The sequence below is a fragment of the Triturus cristatus genome, chromosome 7, assembly GCF_964204655.1.
Source record: "Triturus cristatus chromosome 7, aTriCri1.1, whole genome shotgun sequence".
Taxonomy (NCBI): Eukaryota; Metazoa; Chordata; class Amphibia; order Caudata; family Salamandridae; genus Triturus; species Triturus cristatus.
In genome coordinates, this window is record NC_140590.1 from 1,329,158,238 (window position 1) to 1,329,180,787 (window position 22,550).

The 22,550-nt window shown below is 45.5% G+C and overlaps 1 protein-coding gene across 2 annotated transcripts in view; it reads right to left on the reverse strand.

The window, feature by feature from the left end:
* Nucleotides 1-22,550, reverse strand: part of LOC146811973 (uncharacterized) — a 410,827-nt gene that overhangs the window by 237,155 nt on the left and 151,122 nt on the right. For both annotated transcript variants that reach the window (XM_085618947.1, XM_085618946.1), the window contains exons 3-5: nucleotides 21,769-22,068; nucleotides 7,217-7,510; nucleotides 5,613-5,696 (exon numbers count right to left, since the gene is read on the reverse strand). In XM_085618947.1, the coding sequence (XP_085475073.1) occupies nucleotides 5,613-5,696; nucleotides 7,217-7,510; nucleotides 21,769-22,068 (678 nt within the window). The remainder of the gene's footprint in view (nucleotides 1-5,612; nucleotides 5,697-7,216; nucleotides 7,511-21,768; nucleotides 22,069-22,550) is intronic.

The window sequence follows — 22,550 nt, forward strand, 5'->3', positions numbered from 1 at the left end:
AGAACTTGCGGATGCAGTTCCCACTCATGGATTTGTTGTCTCTGACGACTTAACAGATCCGCAACTTGATTGTGAACTCCTGGTAGATGTTCTGCTAGGAGAAAAATATTTCGACGAATGGCCCATCTTCATATGCTCTGCGCTAGCTGTGAGAGCTGTAAGGAGTGCGTCCCCCCCTGTTTTTGTAGATAGTACATGGCTGTCATGTTGTCCGTCCGGACTAAGACAGTCTAGCCTGAGAGATTACTTTGGAAGGATTTTAGGGCTAGGCATATGGCTAGTAACTCCAGATGGTTGATGTGGAGTAGCTTTTGTTGAGGTGTCCATTTGCCTTGTACTGTATGGTCTGTTAAATGGGCTCCCCAGCTGGTGAGCGATGTGTCTGTGGTTAGCAATACTTGTGGAAGCGGGTCCAGGAACGGTCGACCTTTGGAAAGGTTTTTGGTGTTCCACCACTGCAGAGAGTGATGTGTCCGACTGTCCACCACCACCAGATCTGTTAGCTGACCCTGGGTCTGATTCCATTGGCGTGCTAAGCATTCCTGTAAGGGGCGCATATGAAGTCTTGCATGTGGTACTACGAAGATGCAAGAGGCCATCATTTCAATGAGTTGCATGAACACTCGAGCTGGCAATGAGTGTTGTGGTTGGAATCTTTGTATAAGAGCTTGCTTGCTGTTTATCCTGATTGGGTTGGGGGTTGCAAGTGCTTTGGAGGTGTCTATTGTGGCACCTAGATACTGTTGACAACGGGACGGCTGGAGATGTGACTTTGTCTTGTTTATGGTAAACCCGAGTTTGTGTAAGAGTTGAATAGTTTGGTAAGTGTGCTGTATGCACTGGTGGTATGACTTGGCTTTTATTAGCCAGTCGTCCAGATAGGGGAAAACATGAATGTTCTGCCTCCTTAAGTGCGCCGCTACTACTGTGAGGCATTTTGTAGAAACTCGGGGGGCTGTGGTGACTCCGAATGGGAGGACTTTGAACTGGTAATGCTGACCGTCCATCACGAACCGAAGATAATCCTGTGAGCTTGGTGAATGGGAATGTGGAAGTAGGCGTCCTTGAGATGTAAAGTGGTAAGGAAATCTCCTTGTGTTAACAAAGGAAGGACTTGTTGCAGAGTGACCATATGGAAATGGTTTGAATGAATGTAAAGGTTTAGTGGTCTGAGGTCTAGTATGGGCCTGAGAGAACCGTCCTTCTTTGGTATGAGGAAATAGAGTGAGTAAACCCCTGTATTTTGGTGATGCAGTGGAACTGGTTCTATTGCATGCTTTTGTAGGAGAGCATCTACCTCTTGTTTTAGTAGTGTGAGATATTCTTGTGACATGGGACGCTGTCTGGGTGGTATGAGTGGAGGAGTTGAAGCTCCAGACAATAACCTGAATGAATTATTTGTTTTACCCACCTGTCTGATGTGATGGAGTTCCAGACAGGTAGGAACTGTGATAATCTCCCCCCGACTGGAGTTGAATGGTCTGGCGGGAGGGGAGGGAAGTCACTGTTTGGAAGTGGAAGCAGTACGAGTGTTGGTGCCTCTACCTCTACGTTTGGTATTATTGCCTCAATAGCCTCCTCTGTAATATCCTCTGTTAGGTGAGGACTGGGTGGGAGCTTTAAAAGAAGAGGAGGCGTTGTCAGTGTGGAAATTCTTGGACTCGCTTCTATAAGAGGAGCGATAAAAAGACCCTCTCGCAGTTTGGGTTTGCAAGGCCCCCATTGACTTTGCGGAATCAGCGTCTTTCTTCATCTTTTCTAAAGATGTATTGACACTGGGTCCAAACAAATGCTGTTGGTCGAAAGGCTGATTTAAAATAGTGTTTTGCACCTCTGGTTTAAATCCGGAGATACGCAGCCATGCATGTCTACGTAAGAGCAGACTAATATTTATTGCCCTAGATGCTGTGTCTGCAGCATCTAGAGCACAGCGAATGGAGGGGTTTGTGATAATTTTACCTTCTTGAATTAGGTAATTAGCCCTGGTTTTATACTTATAAGGGAGATGTTCTAATAGGGTTTCCAGCTCATCATAATGAGCCCTATCAGGCCCTTGACAGTAATGCCTGTGTATTGGCAATCTTCCAAACATTAGCCGCTTGGGATGCCATCCGCTTACCTGAGGCATCCAATAATTTAGACTCTTTATCAGGGGGTGGGGCATCCCCTGAGGTTTGTGAGTTGGCTCTCTTTCGAGCGTTAGAAACAACTAATGAGTCTAGCTGGAGCTGGCCTTTAATGTAAGCTGGGTCAGAAGGGGCAGGCTTATATTTTTTCTCAATCCTAGGATTGGTAACTCTGGATCTTACAGGGTCTTTAAAGACCTCTGGGGCGTGTTTGATGACCCCCTTGAGCATAGGTAGTGTTATTGTGGACCTTTACGAAGATGTGATTGTGTCCATAAGGAAGTCATCATTTACGGGGTCAGTGTGCATATCTACCCCATGAAACATCAGCCCTGTGAAATAGCTGTAAAAATACTATGGTGTCATCTGGAGGGGATGGCCTAGAGGGATAAATGTCCTCCTGAGGCACATCAGGTGCACCTGGTGCTTCATAGTTTTCCCAGGGGTCATGTGATGGTGAACTAGGGTCCCTGGGGTCTTCGAATGGTTCATTATCTCCGTCCCCAAAATCGTCATCATCATCTAAAGGTGGAGTGTTTGGGGGTAATGGGGAACTTATATGAGAAATATCAGGGTCAGGCACGAACGGAGGTGGTGCGATGTCCCTTATGGGAGAAGTTTGTGCATTTTTCTTCTGAGGAACTGGAGCTGGAGGGGCCAGTTTCCTCTTCTTAGGCTACAGTATTATTTGACCTGTTTTGGGGTTTTGTAGAAGAGTCTTTTGCAATGGGTCCGGCTTAAAAAGTTCTTCACCAGCAGTGTCCTTTTTGGGAACTGACTTTTTCGGGTCCGAGCGTTTGTCTGGTGTAGCTTTTGGAGGTGTTTTTAGCTCCTTTTGCTTTTGATCGGAACCTTGCTTTGGTTGAGGACCAGAATCTTTTTTCGGTTCTGAAAGTTTAGGTTCCGAAGGTTTCTTCGGTACCAGTTGTATAGGTTCCAGATGTTTTTTCGGCCCTGGTTGTTTCGGATCCTGATGTTTCCGTGGTTCTGGTTGCTTCAGGTCCGAAATGTTTCTCTGTTCCAGGTGCTTCGGTTCCGAGTGTTTTTTCAGTAGGGGCTTGGATTCCGAAGATTTTCGGTTCCTGGTGGCTAGGTTCCGGCACCTTCTTCGGTGGGAGTCGTTTCGGGACCGGAACGTGGTCGGAGTGGTGGGAAGGTTGACTCGATTCAGAGTCACCTGAAGGCTTTAGTTTTGTCTTCTTTGCCGGGCCAGAAGGTGGGGCGACAGACGTGTGAGAATGGTGTCCACCTAGGCCCGAGGGTGAAGGTGTTACCATAGCCTTGTCCGACATGGAAGGGTGAGAGGGGTCAGTAGGGTCGACGTCTGTACTTACGACCCGTTGACCTGCCGGAATGCTGTTGTCATCGTCTGCTTCGTCATCGGCCTGCAGATCAACTTCGGAATCGGGGTCTTCGGCTTGAGAGTTGATGACCAGCTGCCCCTCGGTGTCTTCTGACTCCTGTTGATCTGGAGTCTCTGGGACGATGTTGTCGACTGGAGGCGCTGAAGCTTGAGCCATGGCCCTTCGAGCCTGTCGATCTCTGATGGTTTTCTTCGACTTGAAGGAGATGCAGGCCTGGCAGTGTCGACTTTCGTGTTGTGGCGACAAACAGAGGTTGCAGACTTGGTGTAGATCAGTGTGGGGGAATTTGTGTCCACACTGAGGGCACTTCTTGAAAGGTGTCCTTTCCATCGGCCAAGGGCCTGATGGTGCAGGTGGGCCCGACGGCCCGCGTTGACAACCGGAATCGAAATGTAGGTTTTAAATGATGCGTGTCGAAGAGGGATCGCGATCGAAAAACAATACCGACGGTAGGGTTAATGATTGCGCGTCGAAAGGTCGATCTGTGACAAACTCAACCGGGAGCACGACTAACACATCCGAGCCCCATGGCATCGGAGTCGATGCCCATGCGCACTATAGTCCACAGGAGGAGTCACCTATCTCTTGACTACAAAGACTTCTTCCAGGACAACAACAAAGTGTAATCATCCGGGCCCACCACCAGATGGCGACCTATGCACAGTGTGTGATCTGCAGCTCATATGCCTCGAACCTGCTGCTACACGAAAACTACTATTCCACAATAGAGAAGGAGTGCTTGATTATCAAATGGGCCATGGAAGCCCTTCAATATTATTTGTGGGGCAGCCCTTCATTCTACTCACCAATCATACACCCCTTGCCTGGCTTGCTAGGAATAAGGATACTAATTGCAGAGTATTGCATTGGTTCCTTTGGTTCCAGGCCCGTCATCATCCTGGGAAGTTGCAGGGCAACACTTTCTTTCTGCGTTTCATCATGGCCCAATCGGCAATTCCTAGATGGTTGTGTCCAAGGGGCTGGAGAAGCAGAGGGAATCACCTCTGGGGTGGACCCCGGGGGTACAAGAGAAACACTGGCTAAAGTTCTAGTTGTTAGCTGGGACACTTGTCACAACCAATCCTGTTAAGAGGAGGGTAGAGACGGAATATGATGTGTGCGGTGAAGCAGCACTGGACAATGGAGGAGTGTCACGACTGAACACGAAGGAGAAACAGTGTGACCCAAAAAACCACTGCTGGAGCGAATGAGTGGAGGAAGCAGTGAGACAGCCGGAGAGGAGCGATGAGGGCCTACTGAAACCGAAGAAGGAGATGGGACTGAGGAGGCAGTATCAGCCATTGCCAGGTTTCAGACACAGCTGGATGTAGAAGCGGAAAAGGAGATGGCGTGTGCTCAACCCCGGGGAGAGGCAGTACAGACCAGGCCACCACGGCTCTATAACAGAGCCGTAGCCTTAGGCAAGTGGCAAGAAGGGTCTCTAGCAATTGTTTGGTGGGGGTTGCATGGGGAAAACTGATTGGGTTATAGGATGGTTGTGGGGACCACTTGAGGTGAAACAATGAACGGTGATGGTGTTTAGATTGGTGAAATAGGGTGCTTATACACAAAAGGTGTTGGTTTACTGGATCATTTCCCCCACAGTGCTGATGTGTTTTCCCTTAGAACTGCATGCAACACAACTGAGTTTTTTTACTATTATGCCAGGGTGTAGGTGATGGGATTCCAACAAGAATTTTGACCTGTCTACTAAGGCCTTCTTTTACTTTTCCCCAAAGGGTTATTCCGAGCCAGCAGTAAATAGAGGAAGAGGGGTAGAAGACCAGAGGAGAGCCAATCTAAAGAAAGTCAAGCAACCATAGAAACCATAACGCAGTGGTGGCATTTTCTTAAGTTGTTTTCAATACAAATACATGGCAATTACCACGCTGCTTCCAAGATATAGCTGGCATCCTGTTACAGCATGTATGTGTATATATCCTATTTCTATAAGGGAAACCTATCCAAAAGGCAGTGGAGAGCTGTACATGGTCAAAGGCAAGCTTAAAGTCAGCAAGTAATAGGCAAGTACACATCCATCACTGATTCATTGCTTCTGACTCATATATACTAATCTTATTATGCTAGACAGGAGTTTTTTTGTAAACTCCTTTTCTCTCACCTCTTCTACGCAGGCAGCTGAGGCCTAACAGCAGCAGCAATCCAGCAGCAACGTACCACATCCAGTTTGGCAGATGGGGAGAGACTGTGCAAAAAGGACATTGAAGTTAATGAGGAAGAAGAAGAGGAGATCAACAAATGCAAGAAAAAGGCCTAACAGATAACAGTAGAGAAACCTATTTGATTATACTAAAAAAGACGTGGAAGTCAGACGGATATTGGTGTGACTCAGTTGATGCTGGTGGATTGGACTGATGCATGCTCGTGGAGGCGTCCAAAGGATATTGGCCAATCAGTATAAGTGGAAGGGCTCATGAGACGCTAAAGGAGTGCCACTACTGGTGCAGTAGAACAACAAATACTGGAGGTCGGTGTCATTAATATTACTACAGGGGGGCACTGGTAATTCTGGAGGAGTCTAAAAAAGCCCAGAAGATACTGTGTGAGAAGTTCAAATAAATAATAGGTTGTAGGCTCCATTGAGCCTGGATAATCCTGTACTTATATTTGTGGAACCAACTGGTACTGGTGTAGTGTGCCAGGTCACAGCAGTAGAAGGGCTAAAGGACACCTGTGTAGGGGCTAATTGGACTATGAAGGAGCAGCCCAATACCTACCATTGTAGTGATATGACAGAGACTATTGTAGTGCATTAACAAACATTATTCAAGAAACCTAATGGATAATTTAGAAGTGGATTAATATGTACAGGTGCAGAACCACAAAAGACATCACTCCTGACTCTGATGTCCAGTGATGGAGCCATGTGCAGAGCGTAGGAAGGTTAGCCTTCAAACCTAGTGCAATACCTGCCCCCCATAGTGACAACAGTGTTCCCTCATTACCTGTACACTACTTGGCCCTCCCCTCTTATGGTGCAGAGGGTAGTGCCCCTTTATCCCCATATAATACTTGACCCTCCCATCACATACTGTCTGAGGGCAATGCCACCTCACCCCTTTACAATACTTGGCCCTCCCCTCCTGTGTAGTCTGAAGGCAGTGTCAGTACAATACTTAGCCCTACCCTCACATGCGGTCTGAAGGCAGTATCCACTCACTGCCTGCACAATACTTCACCCTCTCCTCTCATTCTGACAGTTGACAGTGTCCCCTAGGATCCTGTACAATAGTTGGCCCTTCCCTATCATGCTGGCTATGGGCCCCTCACTCCCTGTTGACTGCTTAACTTGCACCCCCTTTTGCCCCATGATGACTGACGAAGGCAGTCATCTATTGATCTTTCCACAACGCTTACCTCTCTCTCTCCATTCCATCTTTACTTGCTAAAGCCAAATGCCCATGGCACCATGTACACCATTTGCTTTTCTCAAATGGTTCATCATGCTTGCTGATGGCAGTTGTCAAAAAATCAAATACAATTTTGACCATGCTGGCTAGTGAAGTCACCTCACACTCCTTATGCGATGGTTACTTCACTATCCTCCCCAACTACACAACATGAGGGTCAGAATCTCTCACTCCCTCAGCAATGGTTGCAGCACTTTAATCTTTTTTCCTACCCCTACCCATGCTGAGGCACAGTGACACACAAGTCTGATACAGATGAACAAACCCAATGCTGCAGTTCTAGCCATGAACTTACTGACAAGTTTTATGCTGTCTCGTGCTGTGCCCTGGATGGTGGCATGTCGCACAATGCACGAGAAGATTGCCCCATTGTGCCTGGAGTAGGGCTCAAACAGGTATGACTCCTCCAGACTGAATGTGCCATCCTGGTTGTGCCACCTCCTTGCAGGTGTGGGGATGTCAGCAGGATACCCATTGACAGTCCACAGCACTGAGATTTCAGGTGGGTAGAAACCGGTCACATTACACAGGAACAGCATGAAATGCTTCTTAGACCATCCTTTATCCAGGGCCTGTACTGTAGGGCGAACTGTGAAAGCAAAGACAGACAAGAATGAGTACAATTTCCATTACAGCGGTCTGCGAAGTGAGAGAGGTGATGGTTGAATGAAGTGAGGGTTACTGAAGACATTTAGACAATCTCTGGGAGGAATGTAGCCATAAATGCATTCAGGCCTAGCTCTCCCATGCTGCTGCAATGCTCTGCTTCTGTCTCATTTTTCTGAGTGCTCCTTTTTCACATTTCCCTAATTTTTACTGTTTTCTCCTGCTTTCCCATTGTTTTTTACTGCTTCTCCTTGTTTTTTTCCCTCTTTCCCACTCCCACCTGCCGCCCATTTTCCCACCTCCCACTTAGCCCCACCTACCACCTCCCAGAGTCCCTCCCTCCTCCCAGGACCTACTTAATGGAGGCCACGGCGCAACCCCATTGAGCAGGCCTCAGGTCCAGCTCTCCCGTGCTGCTGCGCCTCTTTGCTTCCTCCCTGTTTTTCTGAGTGCTTTCTCCTGCTTTTGTATAATTTTTTACTGCTTTCTCTGTTCCTAACTACTATTTTTCTGAGTGCTTTCTCCTGCTTTTTTTTGTTTTTAAATCTTTTTATTAACAGTCATCAGCATACAGAGTAATAAAGCAGTATCAGTATAGGCATGACAAAATAAGTCAGTGATCCTTCACATTGTATACAATAAAGACAAATCATAAAGGGAGCACGTCATCCAAGGTCACAGCTTGAGGGGGGGTACAAATATTCCCACGATACAAGTTCCAAGGCGTCCATATTCGGGACCACTTTTTTGGGCAGCCTTGAGCAACATATACTGTCTTTTCCCGGAACATGCACCAGTCCATACTTGACTCCCATGCCTCCAGTGTGGGCAGCGCTGATGCCCCCGAGGCCTGAGCTATTTTTCTCTTTGCTACCATGAACTCCAGGGTGGCCCACTACATTTGGTGTGTGTTCAGATCGGTTGGTTCCCATATGTTTAATAAACATCTACGTGCCTCCGGGTGAATGACGGATGTGAGTACTGCCCCCATCACGTCATGCAGTGCCCTCCAGTATGACTGGATGTGTGTGCATTCCCAGATTATGTGCGTGAAGGTGCCTGTATGCCCACATCGCCTGCGACAATTCCCTGCATCCGCCTTTCCCATCCGTACCAGTCTGGGCCCGGTCATGTATATCCTATGAATGATTTTAAGCTGTACTAGCCTTAGTCGTGCTGGAATCGCCACAGCTCGGGGGGGACACCGCCTCCTGCCACTCCTCATCGTCCATTTCAATACCATCTGCTACCCATTCGTGCAGTAGTGAGGAGAGAGGATATGACATATTATATATTAATTTGTTGTAAATTAATGAAATGGTCCTCCCCAGTAAGTGGCCATCCAGTATTCTATCCTCCAGTGGGGAGGACTCTGGAGGAGTGGAGCCCTTTGGGAGGAGGGAGTGTAGCGCGTGGCTCACCTGTGCGTAGCGAAAGCGCTCAGTTTCAGCCAGCTCATGTTGGCTTTGAAGTGCTGTAAACGTTTTAACCTCTCCCTTTTCCCACATATCTTTAATGTGCGAGATACCGATTATGTCCCACTTGTCAAAACCTTTTGATGTCCAGAGGTTGCCCAATTTAGCTGAGTCCCATAAGGGGGTGGCCAATGTCAGCCTATGCTCCCAGCCCAGGGATTTGTTTGCAGCATGCCATACCCTTACTGAATGACCAGTAGGGCCTGTGAGGGGAGGCCGGCCAGGTTTCGAATAGAGCCCTCCCGGCAGAAGCCACCTATCCATCCAGTAACCTGGATCATCGGGCCTACCATAGGTGCCCTAATTAATAGGTGCCAAATGTGCCGCCCAATAATATTTCTGTATGTCAGGGAGGCTGATGCCTCCGTCATACCATTTTAGCGTTAGTTTCCTGAGGGCTATACGTGGCGTGCCATTCCACAGTAATTCTCTCTGGAGGCATTCAATATCTTTAAAATATGTCAGGGGAACAGGGTCGAGTGAGTTTTGTAGGACATAGAGAAAGCGGGGGAGGGACATCATTGTAAAAAGGGCTGCCTTACCCAGGAGGGAAAGGGGAAGAGATTTCCAACTGGCTATGTCTCATTTCAACCGTAGTAACGGGGGGAGAAGGTTATTTTCGAGTGTGGAATCTAAGGAGAGGAATATCCCCAGGTATTTGAATCCAGAGGCACTGATCTGGATCGGACAATTGCAAGGTAAGGCTGGCAGGTCTCCCTGGAGAACATATAAATGAGATTTAGACTAGTTGATCATGAAACCCGAGTATCTCCCGAATACTGCCAATATGTCTAGAACTGCAATTAAGGATTTTTGGGGGTTAGCTAAATATAGTAAGACATCACCTGCGTAAAGCGAGATACGGTCCTCCCATTCAGGTGACGAACGCAGACCACCAATAACTGGATCACGTCGGATCCATGCCGCCAGTGGCTCCAAGGCTAGGGCAAACAGGAGGGAGGACAGCGAGCATCCCTGACGGGTACCCCGGCTCAAGGCAAAAGTATCTGACTTTTTATTATTAACCACAACCTGCGCTAACGGCAGTGAATATAGTAGTCGTATCCACTGGATAAATTCAGGGCCGAACCTCATTTTACGGAGCACAGCAAAGAGATAAGGCCATTCGATTGTGTTGAATGCCATGGTAGCATCCAAGGACACCAGAATTGCAGGTTCCAGTATCATGTCTGCCCTTCCAAGTACCCCATGGACTCGGCAAAGGTTCAGTGCTGTATTCCTGTGCGGTACAAAACCGGACTGGTCCGGGTGTACAAGGTTCGGTATCATTTTAAGCAGATGGTTAGCTAGTACCTTAGCAAGAATTTTGGGTTCTGCATTGAGGAGGGAGATCGGTCGATACGATTTACAGTCTGATTTGGGTTTGCCTTCCTTATGAATAGTTACAATATTAGCTATTCGTTGATCCCTCGGCAACTCCCCCTTTTCCCTGCTTTCCTCAAACATGGCTTTGAGGTAGGTGGCCAATTTGTCCGGATTAAGTTTATACACTTCGATTGGAATGCCGTTAGGGCCCAAGGCTTTCCCCGAGTGGAGCGATCTGATTGCCTGTGCTACTTCATCAGCCGTTAATGAGCTATCTAGTAGTTGCTGTTCTGTCAAGGAGAGGGTGAGCAGCTCTATGTCCGTCAGTAGTTCAGCGGAGTCTCCCTCGTTGTAGGGCGCTACCGCTGTATATACCGCCGCAAAATGTCTAGCAAAGTGATTTGCAATTACTTGAGGGTCAGTTATGCTGATACCATCAGCGTCCTGGAGAACCGGGACTAGTCTACTTGCCCATTCCCTCCTATCAAGCCAAGCTATCTGTTTCCTGGCTTTATCCCCCAAATCATAGATTCTACTGAGTTTCTCTCTACCCAGTGTTTTAGCTTTGTCTGTAGCTAAGGCCCTATATTCGTCCTGTTTAAGACGCAACAAGTGGAGCGACTCTGGCGTGATCTGAATTTCCATTTCCCTCTCTAGCCGGTATATTTCATCCTCGATAGTAGCCGCCTCAGCTTGCTGTTCTTTCTTATGACCCGATATAAGGCATAAAGCCTCCCCCCTGACCACAGTCTTAAAGGCTTCCCAAAGCATCTGGAAGGAGTCCACCGTGCCTGCGTTTTCACTGAAATAAGCGTCCATAACTTTGATGAGATCCTGACGGATTTTAGGATTACAGATATACCAGGGATTAATCGGGATGACTCTGCCCACCCACACCTGATCCAGGAGTATATGTACCCATAGCGGTGAGTGGTCGGAAATGCCCCTAGCTAAGTGTCTGATTTCATGTATATATGCGATTTGAGAACCAGGTAGTCTAGGAAGTCAGGAAGCCACCTGGTAGCGGGCCCCATGTCTCGTGGGGGGTGGCGGTCCAGCCCACCCGAGCCCACCGAGTTAAAATCGCCTCCCAGTAACAGTAGTCCCTCAGGTAGTGAGAGGAGAGTGGTGCAGAGATCCTGAAAAGTAGTAGTTTGGAGACCAGGTGGGACATAAATGACATTAGAGTAATAGTGCGCCCCTCCCAGGTCCCAGCAATACCCACGTACCGACCTCTGTCATCGACCCAAGTGGAATCTATACTGAGAGGGAATGTGTTTTTCACCATAATACCTACCCCTCTCGAGCTTGTCGTGAACCCTGCTCCGTCACCGTCACTCTTGATCATGACGGTGGTATTAAACAGTAGACCCAGACCACACCAAGTTTCAACTGACTTTTTGATCGCTTTGGCCAAAATATGTCTTAAAAACAATTTCTTCAACTTCAAAGAAGACCTATTCCTACAAGTAAAAGGCGTAGCAATGGGTTGTAGCTTCGCCCCTGAGATAGCGAATTTGGTTATGGATCACTTTGAGATCCGTTTTATCTTCGATGAATCTGGCCCATACTTTGCACATATTGAGAGATGGGTCAGATTCATCGATGATATATTCTTGATATGGAATGGAAATGTAGAAGATCTGGAATCATTCCACAATTGGCTTAATACACGGACACAAGATCTAAAATTTACCAAAAGTGTAAGTGACAGCCAAGTTAATTTTCTAGATGTTTGGGTAAAAAACAACGAAGGAGTTCTAGAAGTGAGTCTATTTACCAAACCCACCGATAGAAACACACTATTGGCATACAGCTCAGGACATCCCCAACACCTTAAGGATAATTTGCCTTACGGGCAATTCCTTAGAATTCGTCGCAATTGTTCAAATAAAAGTGATTATTTTGACAATGCTGCCATCCTGAAGACCAAGCTATGTAACAGAGGATATCCAAAGAAATTAGTCAGGAATTCCCTTAAACGAGCTTGGTTTACGCCTCGGGAAACCCTACTTGTACCGAAAAGTAAGGTTAAGAATGATCTGCTTACTTGTGTGCTGACATATAATCCGAAAGCTAACAAAGTGAGACAGATTATCCAGAGAAATTGGCGGTTGGTTGAGCACTTGGGACTTGGTACACCTTTGTTTGCTTTCAAGAAAGGAAAGAACCTGAGGGAACATTTAGTTAAAGCGTCCAGACCAATACCCCCAAAAGATGTAAGAGCTATGATGGGGTTGCCACCAGTACAGGGACACTTCAGATGTCATAACTGCGTGGTGTGCCCACAGACAAATGACTCCAAACTTACAACTATTGGAGATAAAAAACATGTGCAACTGGCTTTCTCAAATTGCAACTCCAAGAATGTGATTTACTCAATTGAGTGTCCATGTAAAAAAACTTATATTGGCCAAACAACTCAAGCAGTTAAATTACGAATTCAGCAACACAAATCACGGATACGGTGCAAAATTCTCGGTGCCCCATTGGTCCAGCATTTTCTGGAACTGAGACACGAGGAAGACGAATTGAGGTGGACCGTTTTAACGGTCATGCGCCCCATGAATAAAGCCTCGTTACAAAATACCCTCAATCGCCTAGAAGCGCGGTTGATTGAGAAGTATCGCACAGCTATTGATGGTCTAAATGATAGGGACGAAATATGGGCCTTGATACAATAAGATCGGTAGAGTTGAAGATTTTCATGTACGATCTGGCAAGGTTATTAGATTCAGTCAGCTAATACCTGACATATGCAGTCACTATGTAGATAGGTATTTATGTAAAATGTTTATAATTATATGTTTTGTTCAGAATGTGAGCCGTGATGTCTACAGGTTCTCTAACTCTGTTTCTTTCACACATGGGGTGTAATTGTGGCGGCTTTTTATATTTATAATTATTTTATTTGATTTAGAGTTGATTTTTTATAGTTTGATTATGCTTGATCCTTCGAACCAGTAACTACTTGATTCAGTTAAGTTTTTGATCCTTATTATATTTTTTTCAATCATTTCTGTTCTAATTAATTTTAATTATTTTTGTACATAATTATTTTCACCTTTAAATCCTTTTTGTAGTTTTCTTAATTCGATAAATATTGTTGTCCCTATCTAGGGAGAAAGCTATGTATATAACTAGTGGGCCTGCACTCTCACTCCACTTCAAAATGGCCGATTCATTTCACCCCACGCTGGGGAGATGCGTTAGTCCCTTGTCACTGTTGATCTTTAGAAATATGGCTCCGAGTACACTCCCGTGTACCTCGGTTCGAAGTAGGACAGCAAACTTGGACAGACGGTAATTAGACCTTACAGAAAAGAGAAGAGTCATAAGGTAAGAGGAGTTGGTATTCAGCCCTTTGTCTCTGAGATTTATTTTAGATTCCTTTATTTATCCCTGCGTGCTTTGTTGTGCGCTTTTCTTCCATGTAGCGTGTACACCACGGCGGTTGGAACTCACTACAGTGGACCTGACGTTAGCTTAGCGATAAATCACCCAAGCAAGGTACTAAATTCGATCATTTGGGTGACAGGGCAGTTCTTTGCTTGATTTTATTTTATTTTACTTTTTAAAGTGAGGCTGACTTGTACCTTTTTTCCTTCTTTATAGTTGGGCCAGGGGTAGACCCCCCCACACTCCACCGCTAACAAGCAAGTTGGTTTCATGCAGGATGCTCTGAGCGAGGGGCTATAGCTAAGGTTAGTGTAGAGCTTAACAGATTGCAGAATGAGAGACCCTCGAGATTAAAAACGCTAGTATATGTGTTTTCGGTTAGCAGACACACGGGAGTATCATGAGATTTTCGTCACATATGGTGCACTCACACGCCTTTGAAAGTTGAGGAATTTTAATTTTCTTTGAGATTCACGTCACACTGGATTCGGTGATTTTGTTGTGGTGGTGGAACTTTCTGCATGTTGTACTGTGGTTTGGGGAGTGAGACCTGTATATATATCGGCAAGGATAATTGTTTGGCGATTCTGTATTGTATATGTCATTAGAGTTTATTTTTCTTTATGTAGAGTGCTGCTGTTGTTTTTGTCCTGAAGAGGCCAAAAGAAATAGATCGGCTGAAACGCGACCGCGTCGACAGTTTTGTTGTACAGAAGGACCACAAATCAATTGAACTTTTTGTGGATGTAACAGTCTCACATTGCTTCTTTGAATTCTTGGAGAGTGATTTTCCTATACGCAATGTATGAGCCTTCTGGGTAGTCCACACTATTTAAAGGTGGCTCCACAATAGGAAACATTTCATGGTGGACAGTAGCGTTAGTTTGTTTTTGTTTTAGAGGTGTTATTTGTAAATATATGTTCTTTTTATATGCTCAGCGATAAAATAACAAAAAGAAAATGTGAATATATACACATATGACAGGATAATTAAAGGTGTCCTTGTTTAAAAATATTTCTCTATCTTTTCCTCCTTACCAATTTTCTTCAAATTGTGTTTCAGATACCCAGGTAATAGGAGGGTTATTGATGGGTATACCCCTATCCAATAGAATTGTATTTTTACACTTTTTCAAGTGTGAGGGCTGTAGTACAAATACAATTAATACACTTGGTGTAAGAATATAAGTAATGAACGAGCATTGTATATATGTTGTAAAGTTTTTTGTTTTTGCTTTAGTGACTGCACACTAGGAGGGTAGTTATTGAGATCCCCTTGGGGTTATGGCACTTCCTCATATGGTGAGTTTCTCGGAAGATGAGATTAATAAATTGATTGAGACTCCTTCTTTATTAGGAGGGCAGATAAGTGATTCCACAAACATCACTACAGACAAAGGAGAAAAGCTAATACAACTTAGAAAGAAAAATACCAGGACACAACTTCATGCACAGGTCCTACTTGAGTATCTTAAATCTAACACCATTCCAGTAGGTCTGCAGGTAAAAAACATCCCGATTATTTTTGTAAATGATAAAATGTATCTCTTGGATTTTAGTGGAGTTGGTACAAAGTGCTCCAGAGATTGGCTTGTCTTATCTATTCATACAGCATTAAGAATTAGCGAAGAAGAACTGAAAGAAATACGAAAGCTAGAGGAAGAAATTTGTGGTGACAGCACTATCCAGGATGCAAAAACACTCCTAGATTCTATAGAAAAAACACTTGTTGACTTCAAAAACCAAACCATCAGTGCAAAAACTTCAAAAGTCACTAGAGATATTAAGGGGTTTGACAACTTAACAGCTTACCCTTACCTCAAGGAAGACTTCTATAAAAATAACAACCCAAGCACATTGAACCTTCAATATAGAACACGGTCACGGTCTAAATTCATCACTTTTTCTGATTCTTCCTCAGATTCAGACCAGGGGACTGGGCCCTATTTCCCTCCATACCCTCAATATTACCAATATCCACGTGCACCTCCTCCTTTTTTAGGCAGAGGCAGGGGAAGAGGATTCAGAGGCAACTGGCGAGGCCAACAAATATGGCAACCCCCAGCTCCACAGCAGATTCAAGAACAAAATTACTTCCGGACCAGACAAAGGGCTTACCGGAGATAGATCCATCAACATCTACTATATCCGTAACAACGCATGAAGTAATACCGATTTACAATCTGTCTAAGCATCAGTTATCTGAAATCGAGACCCAAATGCTTAACAAAGGGTTGTCATTTGTTCCACATGCTATACAGAACCCAATTGACACCAAAAAAGAGGTCTTACGGTTCCTCCGGAAAGTAAGATTGAGAGTTTTCTTTTCAGAATTTAACGAAGCCTCTGAGAGTAATATTAGCGGACTAAAAAACAAATCGACTTTTTGTCCTGAAAATGCAGCTATGCCTGATCAAATCCTTTTGTTTGAAAATCAAATACTTAGGGAGGTAGATGGTCTGCACTCCAAACGATCTTTCTTTAAACCTAATTTCTCTAGAGACGAACAAAAGGCACTTCTTGATTTAGCCAATAATCCCCTTGTGGTAGTAAAACCCGCCGACAAAGGCGGAGGAATCGTGTTATGGGATGCGGAAAACTACGATGAGGAAATCACTAGACAACTAAGTAATCAATTACATTACCGTCCTCTGGCAAATAATCCCACAGCGCGACTGAAAGCTGAAATATTGCACTTGATCAATACAGCAATCGAAAATGGGTTCCTTTGCAAAAAGGAATTCGAGTTTTTGAACATTACAATCCAAAAAGTCCCCACATTATATGTCTTGCCTAAGATTCATAAAGATGCCACCAAACCACCAGGGAGGCCGATTATTTCAGCCTGTGGTTCCTTTCTGGAACCTTTGGCTAAATATGTTGATCATTTTTTAAAACCATTTGTCCCCGAAACAAAAGCATATGTACGGGACTTTATTGCTAAGGTTGAGGGTTCGATGTTTGATAGTAACCAAAGTTTTTTGGTTACTTTCGACATCGAAAGCCTCTACACAAACATCCCCCAAGATGAGGCACTCTTGATCATGATGGTGGTATTAAACAGTAGACCCAGACCACACCAAGTTCCAACTGACTTTTTGATCGCTTTGGCCAAAATATGTCTTAAAAACAATTTCTTCAACTTCAAAGAAGACCTGTTCCTACAAGTAAAAGGCGTAGCAATGGGTTGTAGCTTCGCCCCTGAGATAGCGAATTTGGTTATGGATCACTTTGAGACCCGTTTTATCTTCGATGAATCTGGCCCATACTTTGCACATATTGAGAGATGGGTCAGATTCATCGATGATATATTTTTGATATGGAATGGAAATGTAGAAGATCTGGAATCATTCCACAATTGGCTTAATACACGGACACAAGATCTAAAATTTACCAAAAGTGTAAGTGACAGCCAAGTTAATTTTCTAGATGTTTGGGTAAAAAACAACGAAGGAGTTCTAGAAGTGAGTCTATTTACCAAACCCACCGATAGAAACACGCTATTGGCATACAGCTCAGGACATCCGACACCTTAAGGATAATTTGCCTTACGGGTAATTCCTTAGAATTCGTCGCAATTGTTCAAATAAAAGTGATTATTTCGACAATGCTGCCATCCTGAAGACCAAGCTATGTAACAGAGGATATCCAAAGAAATTAGTCAGGAATTCCCTTAAACGAGCTTGGTTTACGCCTCGGGAAACCCTACTTGTACCGAAAAGTAAGGTTAAGAATGATCTGCTTACTTGTGTGCTGACATATAATCTGAAAGCTAATAAAGTGAGACAGATTATCCAGAGAAATTGGCGGTTGGTTGAGCACTTGGGACTTGGTACACCTTTGTTTGCTTTCCAGAAAGGAAAGAACCTGAGGGAACATTTAGTTAAAGCGTCCAGACCAATACCCCCAAAAGATGGTGGACAGTAGCGTTAGTTTGTTTTTGTTTTAGAGGTGTTATTTGTAAATATATGTTCTTTTTATATGCTCAGCGATAAAATAACAAAAAGAAAATGTGAATATATACACATATGACAGGATAATTAAAGGTGTCCTTGTTTAAAAATATTTCTCTATCATTTCCTCCTTACCAATTTTCTTCAAATTGTGTTTCAGATACCCAGGTAATAGGAGGGTTATTGATGGGTATACCCCTATCCAATAGAAGTGAACCCTGCGTGTGCCACGAGTCGGTATCCCCATCTGCACATTGCTTTGCAGGAGTGTCCTATCAAGTGTGTCTCCTGGAGGAGGACGATGTCGGGGGCCTGTTTCCTGATATACTGAAGAACTATACTGCGTTTAACCTTGTCCCCCAGCCCATTGACATTCCAGCTTAGAATCCTGGCACTTTTATCCCACTGCGTATGCATTAAGATAGATGGAAAACCTCGGAGCCTCAATCACGCCCATCACATTGCTCATTGAAGAAAAAACCACCACAGAATACACATTGAAACTAATGAGACACTGCAAAGCCTCAGTCACGCTTTTCACATTGCTTGCCGATGTAAAAACTATAACAAGAAACAAACTAAAAACCCCTTCCCAACAACCCCCCTCCCTGCTTCCCTGCCCTCTGGACTTGAAACTGCCCATACCAAACTGGCAGAGTGCCTGTCGCCCAACTTCTGTACTAATCGAGGAAAATTGGGATGCGTGGTGCCCCGTCTCCCCCCGCCCCCCCACCTAGAAAGAAACAAGTTATATGTCCCTGAAAGGAAAAAAGGGGGCAATAAGTGTCCCGGCCTGCAGCCTAAATGTACCCCCGTTACCAGTCTCATAATGTCTCAATGGATCCAACGATGTCTCCACCCTTGTCGATCGAGTCTCACGTGGGGGTCTGATGCGTTCGGTAACAGTGGCTGTTACCCCCACAGCACGGGGACTCCTACCATCGATGCTGCCATCCAGACCTCATGCTTTGCGGGTCTCCAACGAATTCGCCGCTATCTCTGGGTGATCGAAGAACCAAGCCCTTCCATCTGCTTCCACACGGAGTTTAGCCGAGAAGAGCATGGCATACTTGAGGTCCTTATCCCTCAACATTCTCTTGACACCCAGAAAGGATCTCCGCTGCTTCTGGACCATCTGGGTGAAGTCAGGGAAGAAGGTGATATCAGCATTCTCAAGTCTAAATGGAGGACCTGATCTGGCTCGCTGGAGGATTGTGTCGCGATCCCGGTAGTTGAGGATCCTAGCTAGGATTGGGCATGGGGGGCCCCTGGTTTCGGGCGGCCCCCCAGGACTCCGTGGGCCCTCTCAATGACAAAGAGATTGCTAAGTCCTTTGGTTTTAGATGTTGAAGAATGAGCTCCTCCATGAACAGGTCCGCGGAGTCTCCCTCCATCTTCTCAGGAACCCCTAGTATGCGCACGTTATTGCGCCTAAGGCGTCCTTCATAGTCGTCCAGTTTGGTTTCTGCGAACTTCCGGAAAGACTGCAGTTCATTAATGTTAGTTTGGAGTTGTGAGGTATCCTCCACCAAGCTGTTAGTCTTAAGTTCCACCTGTTTCAAGCGTTAGTTGTTTTTATTGAGATCCGCATGGATGAGGTTCACCTCAAGAATTATGGTGTCTATTTTGTGTTCAAGAGAGGTTTTGATCTCATCTATTGCCGCCATAACATCTTTAAGGGTGGGTTCTTTGCTCGGGCTCCCTTGCTCTCCAGTATTCTTATGTTTAGGTGAAGGTTCCAGCGCACACTCCTTTGAATACGCCTATTTGTCCAATCTATTAGACTGCGCTGTCTTGAGGCCTCATGTGGACGCCATGTTTATTCCTTCGGTGCCACCCTTTACTGCCCGACGGTGTCCCTTATCTAGTCTGGGGACGTACACCCTCCGCGTTGTGTCCATATGGGTTGATCACTGTAGGCACAGGGTGACCCCCAGGTGCAATATTCTCCGGGTAACATTCAGCAATCCCGCTCTTTTGGGGATTGAATCGCAGTCAGCACTCACGCTGCACCCCCTCCACTGATCACAATATGTTGCATCCTGCGCTGGGGGGGAGCCTTAACAATGACCGAGAGTCCTGCGTCACCCCCGCGTGTAAGCCTTAATCAGGGGAATGTCCGCGCAGTGCTACCTCCAGCGGCAACCACCGCGTCCGGAGCAGCACCGGCAGATGCGGGAGGGGGGAGCAGCCCCCGCCACACCGAGTCCGGGATCTCTGCACTCACCGCACCTGCCACTCATCTCAGCGCCGGGGCTCTCCACCGATCCGTTGTGCAGAGGTCGATGTCCCTGGTTCCTCACTGATGATCCGTGGCCCCGCCAACGATCCTCTCTCACGATGGTTGGTGCGGTGGACCGCCGCTTTCTGGTGACGATTAGGGGCGGTCAGCTGGGCATCGGGTTTAGGCTCCCATCGCCGGCGTAACCATGCTCTTCACGCCTCACCGTAATAGAGGGCCCGGTGTCTTGCGTGCTGCAAGCCAGATACTGCCGATGAGGATATTTTGGCACAGAGTGCAGTGACAGGCTCCGATCTCACAGCCTCGCATTCCGCGCACTCTCCGATTTCTGATTCCCTCCACGGACGTACCGAATAAGTGGTCGGATATGTGGGTTAGAACAGGTGATCACGGAGCTCTACTGAACAGTGGCTATTTCGTTCCGCTGCGTAGACACGCCCCCGCTTTCTCCTGCTTTTGTCTAGTTTTTTACTGCTCTGTCCACAAAGCAGCTAGCAACTCCAGGGATTTGAGACCCTCACGGGTAATTTAACATGCTTTATAAATCATGAGTGATTGATTGATTGGGTAAGGACGCTTCAGTCAGGTGGAGCAACGTTGCATGGGTCACAAGCAGTTCAGGGTGGAATTGTGGAATGTTAATGGTTGTTGGTGTAAGAAATGGAGGCTGACAAGCCATGTAGAGTTAAGATTGGCATAGGTGAGGGAGTTTTCTTGTTGCCAAGATTGGCTGGAGATGCAAGTGGTGGCAGCAGTGAAGCATGCATAGTAAAAACATCCATGGGTGAGTGAGTTGGGCATTGGTTTGGGGCATGGAGGCGATCATGCCTTAAAAATATATGGTTGAACTGGCCTATGTATGCATGAAAAGAATGTGGCCCCAAAGAATACCATGTACTAGGCACACAGGAAGGTCTACAATACTTGAGCCTTTTTAAAATAGTTTCACAAAACCCCCAACTTGGTTTTATACTTAACAGCAAACTGAAGACAATGAGAACAAAACATTAGTACAGATCCCATTCAAAATTCTTCCCCATGGCCCAAAGAATAAAACCCTTCTTCCACTAAAATTTCAGTCTGTATACCTTCCAGGACTTCTTGTTATCTGCAACCTTCTAACTTGTGCTGGGAGCAGTCTGGCTACCTTTGGGACCGCCCTCATGAAGTCTCGACAGTGTCTCTAAAATGCACATTATGTTGACCATTAGCTAGTCCACCACCCAGTTCTACGTATTCCCTCTGGAATGGGGGGGGGGGGGGGGGGGTGTAAAATTGATACCGTATTATGATCCACGGTTTTATCCACAAATATTCCTCATGCAATTACTTGGTGGGAACTTGGCATGTGAAAAAGTTGGATGCATGCAAAGAAACCAGTTGATAAGCATTATTAAACAATGATGTCATATTAGGACCCCATAACCCAACAGTCTTGGAAAATGCAACACAGACACATTGCTATAACTAATGCTATCCAAGACATTAAAATAGAAACCAAGAAGTAGAACCCAAAAGACAGAAACATAACATTGAAAACTTTAACACCCACACAACTGCAATGTGGCTTTCTCTTTCAACTTCTCATTATGTTTTCAGAAGGAGAACAGAGCTGGGGACTTGACCTGGAGGCTAGCCCAAGACGTCTAATTATCAAGGAACCCTGCAGCAGGAATTCTGGTTAACTGCCGTCTGGTGGGCACTCACCCAATAGGATTAGTCCAAACGTTAATGAGGAGCCAGCCAATACTCAGGATGAATGTGTCATTTAGGGAATGACCGTCTGGGCACAGACTGCATAGACACAAAAAGAAATGAGGATAAATGAGTACCCAGAGACACTCACCTCCTAAGACCAGGCTGAACGTCACTTCAAGTGGTGATGTCAGAGAATTATGCAGCGCCTGGCATTTATAGATAGCCGTGGTGTCCTTCTCACGAGGAATGAAGGCATAGCTGCTGGTTAGGCTGGGCTCACCATCCGTGCTGTTCCATGTTGGGTAAAGAGTGCTGCCCTCCAGCACCTTCCCGTTTTGCAGCCACTGAACTGTGATATTGCTGGGGTATTGACCAGTTATGGAGCAGCGCAGCTCGCTGTACTCATGTAGGACCACCACTTGGTTTTGAAGGAAGAGCTGCGGCCGGGCTGTGAGGAAAGAGGAAACACTGAACATGGGTGGGTTAAGTACTGTGATGTGAGGGAAAAGCAGCAGAGAGGGATAACAGACAGGTGATGGGGACAAGAGAAGTACAAGAGAGTGTGACAGTCTTTATGCCATGAGAGAAGGGATGAAAAGTGCATATGAAAAATGAGACAAAGTGAGCATGCAAAGGGCAATAAGTTACATTTTTAACAGGGACTTTCACATTGAGTCTTCCACATGAAAAATCCCTGCTTTGGCAAACAATTGTTTTCTTTCTGCTTTCTTAATACAAATCCTCCCTGTTTTTCCTAATGGCAAAGTCTTAAAATGTATTTATATATTAGTACACCAAAGTACACTGCCTCAAATAACCAATACATTGGAGACATCATTTTGCCTGACACGGTAAGTATTTAATTAAAATGTACCACCACATATTAATTAACCCCTCAATTTATCTCTAATGTTAACCATAGACCTAAAT